Source organism: Podarcis cretensis (assembly GCF_951804945.1).
Source record: "Podarcis cretensis genome assembly, chromosome: 12".
Taxonomy (NCBI): Eukaryota; Metazoa; Chordata; class Lepidosauria; order Squamata; family Lacertidae; genus Podarcis; species Podarcis cretensis.
Genome location: NC_137181.1, coordinates 4,346,478 through 4,370,659, shown reverse-complemented (window position 1 = coordinate 4,370,659; position 24,182 = coordinate 4,346,478). Strand labels below are relative to the sequence as shown.

Here is a 24,182-nt window from a genome sequence, read left to right as displayed (position 1 = left end):
TCTCAAATACTTTTTGCCGTTGAGAGGCTTTCGGCCTGCGCCTGGGTGGTTTCGCTTGCCCCCTGCCTTGTTACTGCTTTGCAGCTACGCTGCTGGTTTTCTTTACGCTTGTCCTGTACTGAAACCTGCCTCTAATTCAACCTGCTAGCTGTCGCGACAGAGCTATTCCGCCTGGCCTTTAATTTGAATTCAGCCTGATCTTCTGTTTCCCTTCTCTTCCCTCCCCCTCCCCTTTTATGAAGATCACCCGCTCTGAGACCCCACAGCTAATTCTCCCCTGGCCCCCTCACTGGCTCAAGTAGGACCAATTCAGCCAGTAAAGTGAGATGAGCTCCACAACCCCAGAGTCGGCCATGACTGGACCTAACGGTCAGGGAACCCTTTAAAAGGTAAAAGGTAAAGGTACCCCTGCCCGTGCGGGCCAGTCTTGACAGACTCTGGGGTTGTGCGCCCATCTCACTTAAGAGGCCAGGGGCCAGCGCTGTCCGGAGACACTTCCGGGTCACGTGGCCAGCGTGACATCACTGCTCTGGCGAGCCAGAGCCGCACACGGAAACGCCGTTTACCTTCCCGCTGGTAAGCGGTCCCTATTTATCTACTTGCACCTGGAGGTGCTTTCGAACTGCTAGGTTGGCAGGCGCTGGGACCGAGCAGCGGGAGCGCACCCCGCCGCAGGGATTCGAACTGCTGACCTTTCGATCGGCAAGCCCTAGGCGCTGAGGCTTTAACCCACAGCGCCACCTGCGTCCCCAGGAAACCCTTTACCTTTACTATAAATGCAATAAATAAGATCTTCAGTTTACCTGCTTAAGAAACTAGAGAGGCCAGCCAGGTGGAGATGTCAGTCGGCAATCTGGCACCCAGAGATCTCTCATGTGCTCGCAATGGACTCCCACGCCAGTGGCAAAACATGCCTGGCGCCCGGATAATTTCTAACACTGCCTAAGTGTAAGCTGGGTTTCAAGCCTGAATGAGTGTCGGCGCTTCAAGAGGACTGATGCTTTCTAAAACAGGGCATCATAATCTGGAAACATCCTGGGTAGCCTTTTTTTTTAATACAGTGGTGCCCCGCAAGACGAACGCCTCGCAAGACGGAAAACCCGCTAGACGAAAGGGTTTTCCGTTTTGGAGGCGCTTCGCAAAACGAATTTCCCTATGGGCTTCCTTCGCAAGACGAAAGCCCATAGGGAAATCTCCGGGACAGCGGGGAAGCGCAGCGCCTCTTCCCCACTGTCCTCGAACCTCCTCCGAAGGCTGGCGGTGGGGCGGAGAGACCTCCTCCCGCCGCCACCCTTCGGATGGCTGTCCTGAAGACTTGCGGTGGGAGGAGGGTTTTCCTTCTCACCGCCAACTTTCAGAATGCTGTTCTGAATGTTGGCGTGGGGAGGAAAAACCCTCCTCCCACCGCAAGCCCCGGGAACAGAGGAGAAGCGCTGCGCCCCTTCCCCTCTGTTCCCGTACCTGTCCTGAAGGCTTGCGGTGGGGAGAAAAGCCCTTCTCCGCACCGCCAGCCTGGCAAGCGGTCTCCATAGGAACGCATTAATTGATTTTCAATGCATTCCTATGGGAAACCGTGCTTCGCAAGACGAAAAACTCGCAAGAAGAAAAAACTTGCGGAACGAATTAATTTCGTCTTGCGAGGCACCACTGTATCTCCCTCTCTGCTTCCAACAGGTCTTCGAAGCCGCTCTGGCCTGGGTGAGGTACGACCGCGAGCATCGAGAGCCCTTCTTGCCGGAGCTCCTCTCCAAAATCCGCCTGCCTCTTTGCCGACCCCAGTTCCTTGCGGACCGCGTCCAGCAGGACGACCTCGTCCGCTGCTGCCACAAGTGCAGGTGGGTATGTGAGGGCTGAGCTGCCTGCAGCAGTTCCCGGAGGGGAATCACAACGAGGAAGCCCGTGAGACAGTGACTGGCGCAGAGCCCCAAACACAGAATCCCTTTTCTACCATGCAGGAAAAGAGAGAGGGTTTTCCTCCAGGTGACCCAGCCAGGTCAGATTGTAGAAGCAGAATGTCCTCCTCTCTCTTGTGTCTCCTCTGTCCCTTAAGCTCAGGACAGGCAATGGGCTATGTGAGTTTTGTGTCATCCAGTACAGTGGTACCTCGGGTTAGGTACTTAATTCGTTCCAGAGGTCCGTTCTTAACCTGAAAATGTTCTTAACCTGAAGCACCACTTTAGCTAATGGGGCCTCCTGCTGCTGCCGCACGATTTCTGTTCTCATCCTGAAGCAAAGTTCTTAACCTGAAGCACTATTTCTGGGTTAGTGGAGTCTGTAACCTGAAGCGTATGTAACCTGAAGCACATGTAACCCGAGGTACCACTGTATCTTGATCTGTGTTCACCATTCAGACAGGCAGGTGGTGGAATTCTGGGATGCACCACTGCAGATATTCCCTGAGAGAGAATTCTTCTGCACATAATAAGTAATAATGATAATAATGATGATAATAATAATAATAATAATAATAATAATAAAACAATACAGCATTAAATATTAAAAACTTCCCTAAACAGGGTTGCCTTCAGATGTCTTTTAAAGATAAGATAGCTACTTATTTCTTTCACATCTGAAGGGAGGGCATTCCACAGGGCGGGTGCCACTACCGAGAAGGCCCTCTGTCTGGTTCCCTGTAATCTCACTTCTCGCAATGAGGGAACCGCCAGAAGGCCCTCAGAGCTGGACCTCAGTGTCCGGCCTGAACGATGGGGGTGGAGACGCTCCTTCGGGTATACAGGACCGAGGCCGTTTAGGGCTTTAAAGGTCAGCACCAACACTTTGAACTGTGCTCGGAAACGTACTGGGAGCCAATGCAGATCTCTCAGGACCGGTGTTATGTGGTCCCGGCGGCCGCTCCCAGTCACCAGTCTAGCTGCCGCATTCTGGATTAGTTGTAGTTTCCGGGTCACCTTCAAAGGTAGCCCCACGGAGAGCGCATTGCAGTAGTCCAAGTGGGAGATAACTAGAGCATGCACCACTCTGGCAAGACAGTCCGCGGGCAGATAGGGTCTCATCCTGTGTACCAGGTGGAGCTGTAGACAGCCGCCCTAGACACAGAATTGACCTGCGCCTCCATGGAGAGCTGTGGGTCCAAAATGATTCCCAGGCTGCGCACCTGGTCCTTCAGGGGCACAGTTACCCCATTCAGGACCAGGGAGTCCTCCGCCCCCCCTGCCCCCTCTCCCCCAAAAACAGTACTTCTGTCTTGTCAGGATTCAACCTCAATCTGTTAGCTGCCGTCCATCCTCTAACCACCTCCAGGCACTCACACAGGACCTTCACTGCCTTCACTGGTTCTGATTTAAAAGAGAGGTAGAGCTCCACTGCAAACAGGAATTTGAAGGTTAATGTGTGGCTCGTTGTTTGCCCACTTTTAGGGTAGATCTGTACACAGGAAAAAAAACCTCTATAAATAAGTCAGAAATTAAATCGTTATAACAAAAGGGAAAAAACACGCTATGGAAAATCGCATAGAAATTTTCTTTGCTCTCCGGCGCCATCTGATGTTGCATGTTTATAATGCATTCAAAACACTCTTTTTTTGACTAATGTAGCTGAGTCCAGTCCAGAATTACACTGCACCGCCCTCATTCTGCAGACTGTGGAGCAGCTCTGACAAAGTGTTATGTACAAATGAAAATGGAGTCGCCTGAAGGGGAGGAACATGGGAGCGGCTGCCCGACTTCAGGAATTCTGAGTTGTAGGTCTCATTCACACATGCATTCATAGCATAGGTGCTAAGTTCCTGCTTTGCAGCAGAACTTAGGTTTCTCTTGTTAAATAATTTTTATTAATTTTCAATTACAAAAATCCAATATGCACCATATTACATTAATACGAAATAGCAATACCGATTCAAATAAATATCAATTACATAGCTAATTATAAATTTTGTGTGGCTTCCCACGTGCTGTAGTCTGATTCCCTTTCATTCTGCCTCCAGATTATTGCTCAAACCAAATACAATCCACTCTTGTTAAAATCCCTTGTACCACAGCTATAATAATTAACTTCAGTTCGTATTAACACATATAATTATTTGTAAATTCACAAGTGATGTTCTCCTTTCTTCTTCCTGTGTGAGGTTTTAATTTTCATCAATTGTCCCTTTAATTCTTTATCAAATATTATGTCCAAATTAGTTGTTTCTGATCTCCTTGTGCCTTATGGCTTTGTTGACTCAAAAGTTACTCTGGAGAGATCTCTCTTTGTTCTCAACTCTTCTGATTGCAGCTGTAAAATTCCGCTTTCGATTTCAAGCAGGGAGTCACCCAAGGCCCTGGAGGGCCTCCAAATTCTCCCCTCCACATCCAGTCAAAACAATTAATTATAATTATTCGTAGAAGAATGATCTGGGTTCCCGCCAAAGCCCCAGCAAGTCTTCAAAGTCCAGTCCCTCCTCTCCTCAGTCAGGGGGCAAGTAAGAGGCTCCGCAGAGGCTCCAAGTCTTTTTTATAATTTTCCCAAACATTAATATTTTCCACACACGGTCCCGTTTATCATCATAATCCATATCTATACTCCCATCTCCTTTCTTCTTCACTTCATTTTTTGGCATTCTTTGGGGGGGCGTTGCTGAGCCATTTATGTAGCAAAGGATTAATAATGAAGTGATTGGCTCCCCGCCCCCCAACACATACAATCTTGTTGCTCGAATAAAGTCTTCTTTCCAAATAAAATCTGTACGACCTTGTAGCTGTTTCGGTTCGGCAGTCCTCAATCTTGTCGCATCATTACCAGCACACATCTGTGCATTAATCCTAATTTTTTAATTATTTTTTAACCAACAACCAAAACACAAACAGTGAAAACCCCCAGGCGGCTGATACATTGGGTATACATAATCAATAATAACATATTCGAATCAACAATATTCAATTGTACAATTCTATATACCTTAACACTCCTCCCTTCACAAAGTTTATTTAACTTTTAACATTTTAATTGCCCCAAATTGTTCAAACCTACCCAAATAATTCACTATCTTCTCAAACCAATCCTCCTCCTTCTCACTGACCTTAAACCCTTTCATTTTATGTATCTTCACAGTTAGATATTCTAAGATTGTAATATTTTTCAATTTCCCCCTTGCATTAATCCTAATTAATCTCTTAATGAACAGAAGAACCGCTGCTCTTAATGGTGGCATTGGAGGGTTACCAAGAGGCGAAGTGCTTTTGCACCCAGCGTCTCCCTGCCTCTCATACAGTGCCGGATTTACATATAAGCTAAACGGGCTATAGCTTAGCGCCCCACTCTCTTGGGGCCCCCAAAAAAATTAAAGGAAAAAAACCTGGATGTACATTTCCAAAATATAAGATAAAAAACAAATAAAATAAGACCTACATACAGCAACGGTGTTTTGTGTTGTGTAGGCTCCTATGATGTAAGTCATGGGCCCCGCCTGCCAGCCTGCTCCCTAAAAAATCACTGGTTTGCTCATTTTTATATATAGGGTAGCTACATTCTGCATGGACTGGTTGTACAAATGGCTTGAGATACCTGTTAGGTCCATAAATTACCATATAGCATATCTTCAACGCAAAAAACAGTGACAATTTGTTGTTGACAAAGGACAGCTGGACATATAAAGGGCCCCATGACCTTCAGTAGCTTAGGGCCTCATCAAACCTAAATCCGGCCCTGCTCTCACATCCATGTCGGAGCGAAAGCCAGGTACCGAGACGATCCGCGAGGGAAGCTCACTCCCCTCTGGGCCTTGGGGGGAGTTTATAAAGATAATTGCCCTCTATCATCTTTGTTTATTACTTGGCCCATGGTCTCCGCTATCGTGGGAGCTGTGCCATTAAGGCAGCCGGAACCTGGAAGCCTGCAGCAGACCTTATGAACAGCCGCCATTGAATGGCTTTGAAAGGGGACACAAAGGCCCTGGCCTGTGTTTGATACGTAGCGTCTATTTTGACAAGTCACCACTTAATTTTGCAGCCAATCAGGCGATAAGCATGCATACGTGAACAAGACTTTAGCTGACATCTGGTGAGAGAATGCTTTGTTTAAACAGGTACCCTGTAGGTGAGGAAGAGTATTAGGCCCTATTAATTACACACCCTGTTAATTTATGCAATAGGCTACATTTCAGCCACGCAGATGTTGTTGTTGTTGTTGTTGTTTAGTCGTGTCCGACTAAACAACAACATTGGGACTATTGGCCATGATGGGACTATTGGCCATGATCTTCATTTTTTTGATGTTGAGCTTCGGACCATATTTTGCGCTCTCCTCTTTCACCCTCAATAAAAGGTTCTTTAATTCCTCCTCACTTTCTGCCATCAAGGTTGTGTCATCTGCATATCTGAGGTTGTTGATATTTCTTCTAGCAATCTTAATTCTGGCTAGGGATTCATCCAGCCCAGCCTTTCACACGATGAATTCTGCATATAAGTTAAATAAGCAGGGAGACAATGTACAGCCTTGTCGTACCCCTTTCCCAATTTTGAACCAATCAGTTGTTCCATATCAGTTGTTCCAAGCAGATACTTGAGGTTAATATGCACTTGTTCACTGTCCCCAATCCAGGCAAGCCAAAGGCATTGTGTATTTTCAAGGATATCTTTTAGCCAGGCAGGATAATCGGAGGAGTTGTTGCTAGGGAGCAGGTGTGGCCTTGGAGGGTCCCACATGCTGGGTAAGGGGGCTATTTTCATCCTCCAAGATTGGGGTTTGCCACTCCTGATTTTGCGCTTCCAGTCAGCAAAGCATTCTGCTCAGGTAGGTCATTGCCATGCCCATTTTACTTAAGCTGCTCTGAGGTGCAGACTGTCACATAAATGTATGTGAAATGTCATGCGTAATTGATGCTAAATTTCTGGTCTTGAACTGATCCCGAATGTTGTGGAAATTGGGTTGGATTTCTTGGAATGTAATAAAAAGGAAATTGGAAATTTGGAATAGAATGAACTTGTCTCTTTTAGGAAGAATATCAGTTATTAAGATGAACTTATTGCCAAACATGCTGTTTTTATTCCAATCAATTCCGATAATATGCAATATGGAATGTTTTGAAGATTGGCAAAAGGATATTTCAGAATTTATCTGGCAGCGTAAGAAGCTGAGAATAAAATACAAATAATGAACAGATACTAAAGATAGAGGAGGCTTCTCACTACCTGATTTGAAATTATATTATGAAGCCTCTTTCATTAGTTGGATTCAGGAATGGATAAAATTAACAAATACAGATACACTCTGTGCGCTTTGCGCATGTGCAGAAGCGCTCTTCTGCGCTGCGTGCGTACAGAAGCGGTCCTCCAGTTATGAAATTTTCAGATTATGGCCAGGCCTCCGGAACAGATCCCGTTCGTAACTGGAGGTACCACTGTATATCATTTCCCATTTGGATTTCAGGGACCTCGTAGATGAAGCAAAGGATTACCACCTCATGCCAGAGCGACGACCCCACCTCCCGTCTTTCAAAACCCGCCCCCGTTGCTGCACCTCCATCGCAGGCCTGATCTATGCCGTGGGAGGCCTCAACTCAGCAGGTATCTTTCAACTCTGTTGCTTGCCAGGGATGTATGCCTAGGAAGCACCGTGGAATTGTAGAACTGGCAGGGACCCCGAGAGTCATCTAGGAATCCAGGAATCTCAGCTGAAGCGTCCATGAGACTATCAGAAAGTTCTTCCCGATATTTACAGTGGTACCTCGCAAGACGAAAAACGCGCAAGACGAAAGAGTTTTCCGTTTTTTGAGTCGTTCAGCAAGACGAATTTCCCTATGGGCTTGCTTCGCAAGACGAAACGTTTTGCGAGTTCTTGCGAGTTTGTTTCCTTATTCTTAAAGCCACTAAGCCGTTAATAGCCGCTAAGCCGCTAATAGCCGCTAAGCCGTTAATAGCCGCTAAGCCGCTAATAGCCGTGCTTCGCAAGACGAAAAAACCGCAAGACGAAGAGACTCGCGGAACGGATTAATTTCGTCTTGCAAGGCACCACTGTAGTCAGAATCTCCTTTCCTGTAACTTGAAGCCATGGGTTCGAGTCCTGCCCTCCGGAGCAGGAGAAAACCAGCTTGCTCCATCTTCCCTGTGACAGCTGTTTAGCTATTTGAAGATGGCTCTCCAAAGCAGCCTCTTTGGACCCTGTTTTATGCTGGCCTGTCATGACTCCCTGCCAAAGGGCAATGTGAATTGTAGTTTGGTGGATATGTTGCAGTGCTTCGACGCACTGAATTAAAGTCCTGTACTGGCAAGGGGAATTAAGAGCAAATCCTGAACCCATGGTATATCTGGGTTGGTCACCTGGTGATTTGAGTGTCACAATCCTGTTCTGATCCAAAAAGAGGATATGTTTGCATTGGCTTCCCTGATCTCCCTAGGTCGGGCATGGCCAAACTTGACCCTCCAGCTGTTTTGGGACTACAACTGCCATCATCCCTAGCTAACAGGTCCAGTGGTCAGGGGTGGTGGGAATTGTAGTTCCCAAACAGCTGGAGGGCCAAGTTTGGCCATGTCTGCCCTAGGTGAAAAGTCGGATAAAGCTGTGTAGCTCATCCGGCTCATCCTCCCTTAAAGAACAATTGCATGCCCAAAGCAAATCACACAATATAAATCGTGTGTGGAACAAGGCAGAATTGGATCAAGACCAGTGGATTCCAATCCGTGGATTCTCTGCAATGCAAGAGTTGTTGTTTGGGGCCTTTACCCCTTGCTGCTTGCTCGGTGACAAGCCTTGTAAACCCTGGCAAATACGTCATCCCGCGATATCCTGCAAGGATCGTTTGGGATTCTAGCTGGGGCACGAAGTTGCAGCTGCACAGAGGAAGAGGAGCCCGGCAGCCGTTCACCATAAAATATGGAAAAGGCCTGCCCTTTCCCTCTGACAGTGGTTTATCACATGGATAGTCTGAATCACTACAATTAGGTGCAATAAATGCGAAGCTGTGGTGCATGAGTACCGTATTTTTCCGTGTATAAGACGACCCCATGTGTAAAGGGACCCCTGACCATTAGGTTCAGTCGTGACCCACTCTGGGGTTGCGGCGCCCATCTCGCTTTATTGGCCAAGGGAGCTGGCATACAGCTTCCGGGTCATGTGGCCAGCATGACTAAGCCGCTTCTGGCGAATCAGAGCAGCGCCATTTACCTTCCCGCCGGAGTGGTACCTATTTATCTACTTGCACTTTGACGTGCTTTCGAATTGCTAGGTTGGCAGGAGCAGGGACCGAGCAACGGGAGCTCACCCCGTCGCAGGGATTTGAACCGCCGACCTTCTGATCGGCAAGTCCTAGGCTCTGTGGTTTAACCCACAGCGCCACCCGCATCCCTTGCGGGAGGTCACTTCCACCAATCGCTCACCCACCTGCTCACAGCCACTGCTGATCGCACACCTCACCGCAGCCGCCAATTGTCTGCCTGCTTGCAGCCACCTGAACAATATAACATAACACGATGGCCAATAACAATGACACTAAACACTATTTATAGACTAATACAAATAAGTAGAAATCACAACCAAAGTCACTAAGTCTTCTTCACCACTTGCGGTAGAATAATTCAAAAGCTCGATATATATATAATCCGTCACCAAATATCGCCGGAACAGAGTTTCTGGGTAACCAGTCTGTTTTGTTCAATGCTTCATCAGCCAATCTTGATCAATTCTTCATCAGCCAGACTTGTAAGGATTAATTTGAGAAGGGTGCAGTTCAATTTCTTAACAAGCCGATCTTAGGTAAAGGTAAAGGCACCCCTGACCATTAGTTCCAGTCATGGCCGACTCTGGGGTTGCGGCGCTCATCTCGCTTTATTGGCCGAGGGAGCCGGCATACAGCTTCCGGGTCATGTGGCCAGCATGACTAAGCCGCTTCTGGTGAACCAGAGCAGCAGACGGAAACGCCGTTTACCTTCTCGCCAGAGCGGTACCTATTTATCTGCTTGCACTGGTGTGCTTTCGAACTGCTAGGTGGGCAGGAGCAGGGACCGAGCAACGGGAGCTCACCCCGTCACAGGGATTCGAACCGCCGACCTTCTGATCGGCAAGTCCTAGGCTCTGTGGTTTAACCCACAGCGCCACCCACATCTCAAGCCAATCTTACATGTAAGCAAATACAAATGCTGTAGAAAAATCGCTCTGGATCAGTGCTCATACGATACCAACATATGAGGTGGGGGTGTTTTTATTGGGGTGGGGGAGTACTTTTAAATGTTTTTCCCAGTTCATTGTAGATTATTTCCCTATACTCTTTTACACTTTTACAAGTCCAGTGATGACCACTTTTTAAAACATGAGCAGCAAATTTCTATGCAGGCGACTCCCTGAACGTGGTGGAAGTCTTCGACCCCATTGCCAACCACTGGGAGAAGTGCCAGCCAATGACGACGGCCCGCAGCCGGGTGGGCGTTGCTGTGCTGAACGGGCTCTTGTACGCCATTGGTGGATACGACGGGCAGCTGAGGCTGAGCACCGTGGAAGTTTACAACCCAGAGACAGATTCCTGGTCCAAAGTGGGAAGCATGAACAGCAAACGAAGGTGAGTGAGGATAAAAATACTAACAATAACAATAATTTATTATTTATTATTTATACCCCCCCATCTGGCTGGGTTTCCCCAGCCACTCTGGTCGGCTTCCAACAAAATATTAAAATGCAATAGTCTATTAAACATTAAAAGTGTGGCTGGGGAAGCCCACCCAGATGGGCAGGGCATAATTAAATTATTTATTTATTTATTTATTTATTTATTATTAAACGCTTCCCTAAACAGGGCTGCCTTCAGGTGTCTTCTAAAAGTCTGGTAGTTGTTTATTTCCTTGACATCTGGTGGGAGGGCATTCCACAGGGCAGGTGCCACCACCGAGAAGGCCCTCTGCCTGGTTCCCTGTAACTTGGCTTCTCGAAGGGAGGGAACCGTCAGAAGGCCCTCGGCGCTGGATCTCAGTGTCCAGGCAGAACGATGGGGGTGGAGATGCTCCTTCAGATATACTGGACTGAGGCCGATTAGGGCTTTAAAGGTCAGCACCAATACTTTGAATTGTGCCCGGATGGCAGGTGTTCACAGGTGGGAGGGAGGAAACAGTTAGGTCTCCACAAGATGACATCGGAAACCACCGTTTTTCAACAAAGGGGTTAGTTTTAGATCCAGGATGGGAATTCTGTGGCTCTCCAGGTGCTGCTGGACTGCAACTCCCATCATCCCTGACCTTCGGCCACATTTGCCAGGGATAATGGGAGTTGGGATCCAGCAACATTCTCAGATTCTCCACACCTGTTTTAGATGCTAGAGGCAGGACCGTGATACAGATTGGAGAGTTTCTCTGCCAAGATTGATGGGATCTTTAAAAAATAATAATTTTGAGTTGTGTGTCCTTGTTTCTTAAGGTGATCCTTTTCCTGTATGTTTAGTGAAATTTCATCTATTGTGACTTGCCGTTGTTTTTATTGATTATTGTTCAGTAATTCTTTATTGCAATTGTTAAAATTTGTTAAATTGCAGTTGCACAATTTTACTGTTTACTATTATATTCTAATGGATTACGGTGAACCTTGGCTCCCGAATGCCTTGGGAGCCGAACGTTCTGGCTCCCAAACGATCAAAAACCAGAAGTGATTGTTCCGGTTTTCAAACATTCTTTGGAAGCCGAACGTCCGTCATGGCTTCCAGTTGGCTGCAGGAAGCTTCTTGGCTTCCGATTGGCTGCAGGAACCTCCTGCAGCCAATCAGAAGCTGTGCCTTGGTTCGCAAACCATTTCGGGAGTCAAATGGACTCCCAGAACGGATTAAGTTCAGGAACCAAGGTTCCTCTGTATTGAACATTGCTTTATTTGATATAAGTTGTTTATTTGAAAGTTATGTTTTTATTATGACTTTTTTTGTATCGGATCAGGTTATTACTGTGCATGTGATCTTCACTGTCTATTTTGTTTTTTTATTCAGCTTGTAAACCTCCTTGTGTGTAGCAATAGAGAAAGGTGGTATACAAATTAAAAGTAATGAAACAAAACGAAATCTCTGGTACTCTTGCAGCACTTAGAAGAGAAGCAAGAGAAGCAAACCTTTTACAAACATATATGTGCCCACATCTTCCTGTACCTCTGTTAGGAAAATCCTTTGGGGGAATGTGAAGCTGGATTCCTTAGTTTAAATTGGAGCCCTCGAGACTCCAGCTCCCATCAGCCTCAGCCAGCATGTCTAGTGGTCAGAGTTGATGGGAGTTGGAAACAGAACAACGTCTCGAGTGTCACAGCTTCCCCCTCCCCTGGTCTAGCTGGTACAAAGTCCAGGAAGGCTGGTGCTGTCCCTCAGCCAGCCAGGCGGCAGTTCCGGTGGGTCCGGAAGAGGTGAAAAGGAAGGCCTTCAGTGTTTTGTGATTTCCACAAGCTCACCAGACAGGCCAGTGGGTTCAGAATGAGAAAGCAGAAGAAACTGGGCCATCACAATTGGTCCAGGTAGAAGTGGAATCAGCCTGTAAGAAAAGCTTGTTGCCAAAAGCAGTCTTAACACCTGGCGCTTGTTTCAGTGCCATGGGGACAGTCGTGCTGGATGGGCAGATCTACGTTTGTGGTGGATACGACGGCACCTCCTCCCTCAACTCCGTGGAGGCCTATTCACCTGAGACGGACAAGTGAGTATATGACATAATAATAATAATTTATTATTTATACCCCGCCCATCCGGCTGGGTTTCTCCAGCCACTCTGGGCGGCTCCCAACAGAATAGTAAAAACACAATAAAACATCAGACATTAAAAACTTCCCTAAACAGGGCTGTCTTCGGATGTCTTCTAAAAATCAAAACAAAGAGACCAACTAAGTTTGTTATTGGTATGAGTTTTCGTGTGCATGCACACTTCTTCAGATACCTTCTTTGTGTGAATGCACACGAAAGCTCATACCAGTAACAAACTTAGTTGGTCTCTAAGGTGCTACTGGAAATAATTTTTTCATTTTGTTTAAACTACGGCAGACCAACACGGTTACCTACCTGTTTCTAAAAGCCAGATAGTTGTTTATTTCCTTTACATCTGATGGGAGGGCGTTCCACAGGGCGGGCGCCACCACCGAGAAGGCCCTCTGCCTGGTTCCCTGTAACCCAGGCATAGGGAAACTCAGCCCTCCAGATGTTTTGGGACTACAACTCCCATCATCCCTAGCTAACAGGACCAGTGGTCAGGGATGATGGGAATTGTAGTCTCAAAACATCTGGAAGGCCGAGTTTGCCCATGCCTGCTGTAACCTCACTTCTCGCAGGGAGGGAACTGCCAGAAGGCCCTTGGAGCTGGACCTCAGTGTCCGGGCTGAACGATGGGGGTGGAGACGCTCCTTCAGGTATACTGTGGAGTATGTCTGGACATCTCCTCCCTGCCTGTAGCGTCCCAGACGCAAGGCATGCTTTGAAGCCTTAAACTTGACTGCCACTCAGTTCCTTTCATTTTCTGGTCTCCTGCAAAGGTGGATGGTGGTCACCCCGATGAGTTCGAACCGCAGTGCAGCTGGCGTCACAGTATTCGAAGGCAGGATATTTGTATCTGGCGGGCACGACGGACTGCAGATCTTCAACAGCGTGAGTTTTTTTGCTCGCCGCACCTCTTACCTTTTTCCCCATTACAGTCATTCCTTGGGTCAAAGGCGCCTCAGGTTGCGATTTTTTGGTTTACGGATGCACCGAAACCCAGAAGTACCAGAACAGGTTACTTCCAGGTTTCGGCGGTCGCGCATGCGCAGAAGTGCCGAATTGCAACCCGCACATGCGCAGACGCAGCGCTGCGGGTTGCGAACGTGCAGGCCGTACGGATCACATTCGCAGCCAGAACGTCCACTGTAAACTGTTTCTTTCCTTCCTTCTTTTGAGGGCTTGTGGCGGGCTGTGACATCCTTGCTTTCCCCCCTTCTGACAACCCTGTCAGGTAGGCTGGGCTGGGCAGTAACTTGATCCCACAACTTTGATACTGAAACACAATGTGTTGGCTGTAGGCTTTGCACAGAGGCTCCAGGGCATGAGTCGGTAAACTAAGGCCCGGGGAGCTGGATCTGGCCCAATTGTCTTCTGGATCCGGTCATGAGACTTCCGGTCGGCGCCAGCGCTTAATGGCGGTCCGAGCCTCGAGCTCCGAGGCAGGACTGCTCCGTTAGTTCGGGTCTCACCCGCTACGGCAAGCGGGGGACCCCTAAAATCACAGGCGCGGAGCCTGTGAACAAAGGAGATTCGGTGGGCACCCTTTGCGCCCCCCGGTACTGTGAGGGAGCCTTTTTAAAGGCTTCTGAGCGGCATCGGGGTAAGCGCGGTGCTGAGAGTCGTCACCCAGCTAGCGGAGTGAAGCCGCGTCGCCATGAGCGGAGAGCGCCGATTCCTTCCTGCAATTGGAATTTGACTACAACACCCGTGAGTAAGAATGAAAAAGTAACGGGACATTAAAAAAAAAAAAAAAATTTGGCTGAAAACGGGAAAGGCAAAAATTAAGGAAGTCTGCCTCCCCGGAACTGCAGAAGAGATAAAGCAACGAAAATCAAGCTGCACTTAAAGGGAATCTTTCTAATTTTTTTAAGCTGTCAAACTGACATCGGACTTAAAACCTCCCCCCAGATTGGCAGGAGAAGGGGGGAAGGGATTGGAACGTTGTTAACCTGCTGGAAAATTAATGGAAAATTAAGACCTTCCATTGCCAAATCCCCCGGGGTCGGGCTGCCCAAACAAGACACCGGGACGTGGACTGTCAAACTTTGAGAAGTGGGGACTTGTTTGTAACAAAGTTACCGGACCTTAGACGTACTTTGTTGCATTTTGGCCACATAGAAAATAGAGACATTACAATTTGGATATTGGAAACTTCTGGCTACTGTTATACTTCCTTGCCTCTTTGTTTTCTTCTATCTTTGCCATTTGGATACAATTGAATGCTCCCTCTAGAGGGTTCTATGTGAAACTGTTGCACTTGGAAAAGTAACAGTGGGATTTTCCACTTGGGAATCAACTCTGTGAAAACGACCTTGAGGATATGAGTGCCCCTACAGAAGAGATAGTAACAAGGCAGAAAGCAAAACAATCTCACAAGAAAAGGGCCTCTATATCAGGAACTGCAGCTGTGCAGGAAAAAACACCAGCTTCTATGGATCCTATGACTCAGGCACTACTTAAAATAAATCAATCCCTGGAAGCATTGACAAAGCTATCGACAGAGAATTCTAAAAAATTAACAGAGTTGACAACAAGGTTGGATGTGAATACAGCTAGTGTTACATCGAACACAGATTCTATAAATAGATTAATTCAGGAAAGTTCAGAAACACGAAAGATTGCAGAAAGTGCAAAAACAACGGCTGAAGAGACAAGGGAAAAATTTGGGCCTATTATTAAAAAAGTGAATGAGCATGATGCAGCCCTCTCCTTACTGGAACTTCAACGTAAAGAGAAGAATTTAAAATTTAGATTGGTGCCTGAAGGGGAAGGGGACAACCTTGTGAAATTTCTTACAGAGAACATCATAACTTTTTGGCAGGAGGAATGGGAGGAAGATGAGGAACTTGAGATAATATCAGCCTTTCGACTGGGTAGAAGGCAGGATAAAAAACCAAGGGACTGTCTAATTACATTGAGATCAAAAGAAGAAAGAGATAGAATATTGAATTTGCATTATCAAAAGGCATTGGTGATCCAAAATTGTCAGATACAGATTTTCAAGGACATTCCTAAATACATTTTAGAGGTGAGAACATATTACAAAAGCTTAGTAGACCTGCTGAAGAAAAACACTATACCATTCAGATGGGAGTTTCCACAAGGATTGTCCTTTAACTTCAAAGGAAGGAAGATTAAAATAAAAACAATTCAGGACAAAGAACAATTTCTGGAGAAGTACCTGGAGGATCTGCAGAAAGGAACCGTGGAGGAGAGGGAACCACCTGATATAGCAAATTTGTCATTTGGACTTTCACTACCACCATCGGAGGAAGAGCAGAAGCTTGGAGCAGTTGGAGGAACAGCTACCTAAATACAAAATGTCTCTGCAACTCCTTAGTTGGAACTGTAACGGTCTGAACCTTCCTCGGAAAAGACGACAGGTTTTTCACATTTTGAAGAAAGAACAATTAGACATAATATGTTTGCAAGAAACCCATATTGCCAGGATACATAGGAAATTACTGATAAATAAGAGACTTGGTCAAGAATTTATCTCATCAGACAAAGTAAAGAAAAGAGGTGTGGTGATCTATGCAAAGGAAAAGTTGGCTCCAAAATTGATATTTAAAGATGAACAAGGAAGATACCTGGCAATTGAAATACAAATTCAAGGAGAAAAGATATTAATTGTGGGAGTTTATGCCCCAAATGAAGGGAAGGCCGAATTCTTTAGGAAGTTGCATGAGACATTAGTTGACTTTTTAGACTATAAAATCTTAATGATGGGAGATATGAATGGAGTTGTCTCAACAAACATGGATAAAGCACAGAGACAAGTGATTTCAAAAGAAGGGAGACTACCAAAGATCTTTTTCGAAATGACTGAAACAATGGACTTGATTGATATTTGGAGAATAAAGAATCCTCTAGAGAGAGAGGGAACCTTCTTCTCTGAAGCAAAAATGACATGGACAAGAATAGACCAAATCTGGATTTCTAGTAGTCTGGCGCCAAGAACAAAAAAAGTAGAAATATGTCCAAAAACGTGCTCCGACCATAATGCGGTGAAGATGGAGATGAAACTAACAACAACTGGATCCTTTAGATGGAGAATGAATGACACCCTATTTAAGGATGAAGAGATCCACAAGAAGGCCCTTAAAACATTAAAAGATTACTTTGAGATCAACAGGAAAACAGATGTGGAAAAAAGAATAATTTGGGACGCAAGTAAAGCCGTGATGCGAGGTTTCCTAATTCAACAAAATTCTATTAAGAGGAAGCAACAAAATGAGAAGAAGGAAAAAATTTTAGGAAAAATAAAAGAAGGAGAGAAGAAGTTGAGGTCTAAACCAAAATCCCATGAGATTTTGAGAGAAATAAAGTTCTATCAGATGCAGTACATGGAGCTTATGAACCAACAAATAGAGTGGAAGATAAGGCAAATGAGACAAAGAACTTTTGAATCAGCGGATAAATGTGGGAAACTTCTGTCATGGCAATTGAAAAAAAGGCAGAAAATGAACACTGTAACAAGTTTAGAAATGGATGGAAAAATTATCCATAAACCCAATGAGATCAACAATTGTTTTCAAAGCTTTTTTAAGAAATTGTATGCACAAGGGCCAATCAACGAGCAAGAAATAGAAGAATTCATCAGAAAATACGGTTTACCAAAAATCTCAGAACAAAGTAAAAGGATCTTAAATGAGGAAATAACAGAACAAGAAATAGAGGGTGCCATTCAAAATATGAAATTGGGAAAATCACCAGGACCAGATGGCCTGACGGCCAAATACTACAAAATGTTGAAAGAATGGCTGACACAACCATTGAAGGAAGTTTGCAATGAAATTTTGAAGGGGAAAAAGGCACCTGAATCGTGGAAAGAGGCTTTCATCTCACTTATACCGAAAACAGAGACTGAGAAGAACCAGGTTAAAAACTACCGCCCTATATCTTTACTCAATGTGGATTACAAAATTTTTGCAGACATTTTGGCAAAAAGATTGAAAAGAGTTTTAGCAGAAGAGATTCATAAGGACCAAACAGGCTTTCTCCCAGGTAGACATATGTCAGACAATGTGAGAAACATTATAGATATTTTGGAGCTGCTGGATGTTGACATTAATAGGAAAGCAGTTTTGATTTTTGTGGATGCGGAGAAAGCCTTTGACAACATTTGTTGGACTTTTATGAAAAAGAATCTCCAAGGGATGGGGGTAGGCCAAGGTTTTGAAAACGGTATAGGTGCAATATATTCTCAACAAAAGGCCAAATTAATTGTAAATAATGTGGTAACAGAAGAAATACCTATAGAAAAAGGTACACGACAGGGTTGCCCAATATCCCCTTTGCTTTTTATATCAGTCCTGGAGGTATTGTTAAACATGATTAGAAAGGACCAGTTGGTTAAAGGAGTTCAGGTCGGAGTTAGACATTATAAATTAAGAGCATTTGCAGATGATCTAGTATTGACTTTGCAACAGCCAGATACTAGTACTAAAAGAGTATTAGAATTAATTGATATATTTGGTCGAGTAGCAGGTTTTAAATTGAATAGACAAAAAACGAAAGTGTTGGAAAAAAATTTAACAATGGAAGAAAGAGAGAGTTTTCAGAATGAAACAGGCTTGGAGATAACAAAAAGGGTAAAATACCTGGGGGTAAACTTAACATCCAAGAATGTGAACTTATTTAAGGACAATTATGAAAAATGTTGGTCAGAAGTTAAAAAAGATCTGGAAATATGGTCAAGGCTGAAACTTTCCTTGCTAGGCCGAATCGCTACTATTAAGATGAATGTACTGCCTAGAATGTTGTTTTTATTCCAGACGTTGCAGATTGTGGACAAGATGGAATGCTTCAAGAAGTGGCAGAAAGATATATCAAAATTTGTCTGGCAGGGCAAAAAGCCCAGAATTAAATTTAAGATTTTAACTGACGCAAAGGATAGAGGGGGGTTTGCCCTGCCGGACTTAAGACTTTATTATGAATCAGCAGCTTTCTGCTGGTTGAAACACTGGCTACTTCTTGAGAACACTGACATTTTGGATCTGGAAGGGTACGATAATAGTTTTGGTTGGCATGCATACTTATGGTACGACAAGGTAAAGGTGTATAAAAGCTTTAAAAACCATATTGTAAGGAAAGCATTGTATAACGTTTGGATTAGATACAAAGATTTGTTGGAAAGTAAAACCCCTAGGTGGGTGTCACCAATGGAAGCTAGGGAAGTAAAAAAGCTTAATATGGATTCTAAATGGCCAAAATATCATGAGATTTTAGAATACAATGGTGAAAGGGTGAAACTTCAGAGTTATGAGAAACTAAAGCCTAAGGTCCGAGATTGGTTGCATTACCATCAAATAAATGAGACGTTTAAACAGGACAGGAAAATAGGATTTCAGAAAGAGAAGTCAAAATTAGAAACAGAATTGTTGGAACCCAATACTAAGAACTTATCAAAAATGTATAACTTGCTGCTAAAATGGAATACACAGGATGAAACGGTGAAATCAGCTATGATTAAATGGGCACAAGATATCGGTCATGACATTATGTTTGCTGACTGGGAACAGTTATGGACCACCGGTATTAAATTTACTGCATGTAATGCATTAAGAGAAAATATTATGAAAATGATCTACCGGTGGTACATGACCCCAGTCAAGCTTGCAAAAATTTATCATTTGCCTAATGATAAGTGTTGGAAATGTAATGAGACTGAAGGCACTTTCTACCACCTTTGGTGGACCTGCCCAAAGGTTAAAGCTTTCTGGGAAATGATCTATAATGAAATTAAGAAGGTCCTTAAGTGGACTTTTCCTAAGAAACCAGAGGCTTTCCTCTTGGGCATGGTGGGCCAAGCGGTGTCAAGGAAGGATAGGACTTTCTTTATGTATGCCACTACAGCAGCAAGAATTCTACTGGCAAAGTATTGGAAGACGCAAGAACTACCTACTCTGGAAGAATGGCAAACAAAGGTGATTGACTTTATGGGACTGGCCGAGATGACGGGCAGAATCCGGGACCAGGGGAAAGAGACAATGGAAGAGGACTGGAAGAACTTCAAAATATATCTTAAAAATAATTGCAAAATTGAGGAATGTTAGGATGTCAGGGGGTAAGAAGTAAAGAATTGCAGCAGTAAACAAAAAAACTTAAGAAACTTTTACGAAAGGGAACTAAGACAATGGACTTAAGGGTTGCTAAAGAATTATTAAACAAGGATGCAGGGATGGGGAGGTATGGGGAAGTCAAAGAAAGAAGGGTAAGAACCGATGAGTATGATGTGATACTGTTTTATATTGTTCTTTATTATATTTGTGGAAATTAATAAAAATTATTATAAAAAAAAAAAAAAAACAATTGTCTTCTGGATCCGGCCTGTGGACGGTCCAGGAATCGCCGCGTGGATCGGCATGGGGATTCTGATCGTTTGGGCTGTGCCATTTCCCCCCCTCCCTCACACACACCGCGGCGGCACCTCCTCCCTTCCTCCTCCTGGCTTCTCCCTGCCCTGCCTAGAGGAGGAAGAGGGCTGGGCTTTGTTGAGCGCCATTTTAAGCATCCCCTCTCCGCAGCCAGCCCTTACGCGCCGCTCATTGTCCCTCCACCGCCGCCAGCCCCTGCCGCTCTCAAGGCACAGGTAAGCAGCCACCAGGATTCGTCCGGTGCTGTGGAGAAGGGAGGGGTGTCGGTGGGGGGATTCCCCCCCCCAAAAAAATATAGTCCGGCCCCCACAAGGTCTGAGGTACAGTGGACCGGCCCCCTGCGGAAAAAGTTTATACTCGAGTATAAAGCTTATACTCGAATGAGAGTTCTTTCGGGCTGCTTATTCTTCCTCCTCCGCTGCTGGCGCCACCACCAGGTTTGTGGTGTGGTGACCCGGCTTATACTCGAGTCACTAAGTTTTCCCAGGTTTTTGTGCTAAAATTAGGTGCCTCGGCTTATATTCAGATCAGCTTATACTCAGGTATACAGTGGTGCCCCGCAAGACGAATGCCTCGCAAGATGGAAAACCCGCTAGACGAAAGGGTTTTCCGTTTTGGAGGTGCTTCGCAAAACGAATTTCCTATGGGCTTGCTTCACAAGACGAAAATGTCTTGCAAGTTCCTGCGGGTTTTTTTCCCTTTCCCCCCCTTTTTCTAAGCCGCTAAGCCGCTTATCAGCTGATCCGCTAAGCCGCTTATCAGCTGATCCGCTAAGCCGCTAATAGCGCTAAGCCGCTAAGCCGCTAATGGGCTTGCTTCGCAAGACGAAAAAACCGCAAGACGAAGAGACTCGCGGAACGGATTCTTTTCATCTTGTGAGGCACCACTGTATACGGTACATTCTAAAATCAATTCAGAGTAAAATCAATGGCAACCGTTGGGCTAGAGTTCTATGAGGATTACCAAAGGAGGGGACCAGACTGTGCCCTAGCCTGACTTCCTCGCCCTTTCTTCCAGGTGGAATACTACAACCACCACATGGCTTCCTGGCACAATGTCTCCAGCATGCTCAACAAGCGCTGCCGTCACGGCGCTGCCTCCCTGGGCAGCAAGATGTTCGTCTGCGGCGGCTACGACGGCTCCGGCTTCCTCAGCATCGCCGAAGTGTACAACTCCATGGCGGACCAGTGGTACCTGATCGTCTCCATGAACACCCGGCGCAGCCGCGTCTCCCTCGTGGCGAACTGTGGCCGCCTCTACGCTGTGGGAGGCTACGACGGACAGTCCAACCTGAGCTCCGTAGAAATGTACGACCCAGAAACCAACCGCTGGACGTTCATGGCCCCCATGGTGTGCCACGAGGGAGGGGTTGGGGTGGGCTGCATACCGCTCCTGACTATCTGAGCGGAGGGTGGGAGGTGGCACGAGCCTGCGGCGCCCAAAAGCCAGGACCTCCGCAGCTGGGAGCCTCGCCTCGAGGGGGTGATCTGCACAGAGACTCTACTTCGACATTGTTTCCAGGTGCTGGGGCCATTGTCATTTGGGAAGTGCACAAACAAGCCCCATAGACCAGGGCCACGTGGCCGTTGAGCGAGGTCCCGCGGTGTCACAAGAGTTTGGAGATTTCAGGCCGTGTGAATGAAGCCTCACCTGCCTCTTCCGCCTGGACTCTGCCGAGCTCCTTCCGTGCCTCCGCTGATGCTGCCTTGGTCCCCTTGTGATTGTGTCGTGGGTGTAAGTCTGCTTAGGTCAGGTGGGCTTTTCCTAGGAGTAATAAGATGCTTCTGTCGTCGTGCCCCTTAAAAGCTGGAAAGGGAGCTTCCCTCTCTTCCAGGGCGAGGACAGTACGTTGGCCAGGAAAACACCCTCCGTCTTTTATTTCGTGGTCAACACAGAGGTGCAATTATCCCCTCTCCCCAAGGAAAAATGAAGTAATTTTCTGCAGAGAGCAGGAAGAGTCTGCCCCTTCCTACACCTGGCCACTAGGTGGCGCAGATGCACATGCAAAGCTCTGTTTGATGGTTTTGTCTCCATTTGCTCCAAAGGCAAGGATAGTTCCCTTCTTGCGTTTTAGCTGCGTGCAGAAAGCAAGAAAAGGCTCTCGTGTCTTCAGAAACAAAAAGATAGGGCCACAGTGCAAGGAAGGCTTCGCAGCCTTTTGCCACTCATCCACAGCTCAGGAGAATGCCATTGCATTACAGGCTCTGCGGAGCTTTTCGGAGGAGGCATTCATCCCTGAAGTTCCTGGAGAGTTGCACTTTTGCATGCCAGAGCCTGTTGCCGTGGGAACCATTCAGACACAAAGTGTTAAGAGGGAGCGTGTAGCATAAGGGGGCCCAATCCTGTCTCTGAAGAACTCCAAAACATCAAATCAGGCTGTGCGTCATCCGAACAGCAGCGGTAGTTGGGTTGTCACCGTCAACACATCCATACAATTTCCTGGAAACTAGATTTTTCCCACAAAGTTGTTCCTGCGCTGCTTGCGGCGACCGTTCACATCAAATCAAAATTCTCACCCCCAGATCTGAGATTTTTGTTTAGACAGGAAATGCTCTTCCACTTAGGGCTGTCTTTGGAGACACACAAGCCTTAAGCAAAAAAGCGTATCTGATTTCTGATGGGGAGGAACTGTGACCACGTCCTTTTGTTCTTGGGGGTTTTGAGCTCTCAGATGGTGGCAGTTTGTGCCCTGCAGGCTGTCGGGTGTCTGTTTTGATAGCTGCTGTAGGACATCCATTGCCTTGCTCTGGAGAGTGAGAAATAGCAGCTTCTAAGAGTAAATGGGAGGTTTATAGATTTATGAGCGAGGGGCAAAACGGCCAGGGAGAAACCTGTGACTTAGGATAAGTATAGACACCCAATTCTTACGGGGGCAGCATTTCTTCGTGGTGCTCCTTCCTCATCCCACCCTCCTTTAAAATTCTCAGCTGTTTATCAGCTCAGAAGCTACTTGGTTTTCAGACCAACACCTTCCTTACTCAAAATCTAGCTTCTACTCTGTCCTCCATCTATGCTAAGCACTATCAGGTTGCCAAATTTCAAGCAGGAAAAAGCTGCGTGTCTTCCCTCTCTCTCTCTCTCTCTCCACCTTTCGAGGAACTGGTAGCATTAAAGCCAAATCGAGGTACTGTCGAATGTGTGTGTGTGTGTGTGTGTGTGTGTGTGTGTGTGTGTGTTTTCAAAACCACTGTAGTTTAACACAGTGGCAATGAGTCAGCTCTGCTGTTTCCCCTCCATCATTCTTCTGTCTGAACATTACACCGCTCCAGTTTTGCACAAAGATCGAAAGGCCAGTTGGATCCTCTGAACCCCACCTCCTTCTCCCCCCCCCCTTAAGTTAAATGGGCTGTGCCCCTATCCATAGGTAGCTTTTAAATACCTGTTAGAGCTGCTTCCATTTTAAAACGACTCCTGCCACCTACATTCCCGTTGGGGCAAGAGAGATTCTGACACCCGATCTTGAAATGAGACGTTTTCACACAAGTGGCTGAGAGGAACTTAACTCAGTTGCAAGACTTGCGAGTTGAAAATTGCAGAGGGAGCGAGTGTTGAATTACTTGGGCTGGGTGCGCTTGGGTTTTCCGTAGCCTGTGATTTTGTGCATGCCCTTCATCCATGAACAGTATTGTGAATTTCCATAACTGCCAGGAGAAAACCGATTTGGGGCAAGAACAATCGAAACGACGACGAGAGTCCTGGATCAAGAAGGGGCTTCTGAGCATACCGGCGAGCCTTTCCGTATAATCGTAACAAGGCCATCTACTTGTGTCAATGTGAAATCATGTACTTTTTAAAAAAAGTGTTGTCCGTTCTTGTGGTGGTTGGTGAAATCCGATGCAGAGTGAAGGTTAGGTGATGATACCTCCGCTCTCCCTAGCCCAAATATATTTAACTTGAAAGAAACTTTATTTCTCGGCTGCTCGGTGTTTTTTCCTATTTTGTAAATGTGGCTTACCTTCGGCGTATTTTGCCTGCGTTTTCTCCCTAAGCCAGTTTACTGAAATCCTTTTGCGGGGTCATTCACACGGGTTCAGAAGTCGTCGTAGAAATTACATGGCTGTAGATCGCACACTCGTTTTTCCATAACTCCAGATAAATGAACATTGAGGGCCGTAGTGTACATTCTCCTCTAAGTGTGGAAGTTCCTCTGCATGGCACAGCTGTTTCCCCACCTG

General features: G+C 46.0%; 1 protein-coding gene and 1 long non-coding RNA gene across 3 annotated transcripts in view; one reads left to right on the top strand and one right to left on the bottom strand.

Moving 5' to 3' along the window:
* KLHL18 (kelch like family member 18) overlaps positions 1 to 23,915 on the top strand; it is a 57,974-nt gene extending 34,059 nt beyond the window's left edge. The window contains exons 5-10 of one of the 2 annotated variants that reach the window (XM_079946840.1): positions 1,675 to 1,835; positions 7,366 to 7,502; positions 10,249 to 10,486; positions 12,474 to 12,578; positions 13,405 to 13,516; positions 21,025 to 23,915. In XM_079946840.1, the coding sequence (XP_079802966.1) occupies positions 1,675 to 1,835; positions 7,366 to 7,502; positions 10,249 to 10,486; positions 12,474 to 12,578; positions 13,405 to 13,516; positions 21,025 to 21,411 (1,140 nt within the window). In that variant the 3' untranslated portion in view covers positions 21,412 to 23,915. The remainder of the gene's footprint in view (positions 1 to 1,674; positions 1,836 to 7,365; positions 7,503 to 10,248; positions 10,487 to 12,473; positions 12,579 to 13,404; positions 13,517 to 21,024) is intronic. The other variant, XM_079946839.1, reaches the window with a different exon arrangement.
* LOC307199372 lies at positions 1,045 to 6,466 on the bottom strand. Its single transcript, XR_013831938.1, has 3 exons — positions 6,429 to 6,466; positions 1,276 to 1,653; positions 1,045 to 1,242 (listed from the first exon to the last, which is right to left on the bottom strand). It is a non-coding gene; the product is annotated as an uncharacterized lncRNA (long non-coding RNA).
* Positions 23,916 to 24,182: the final 267 nt, after the last annotated feature.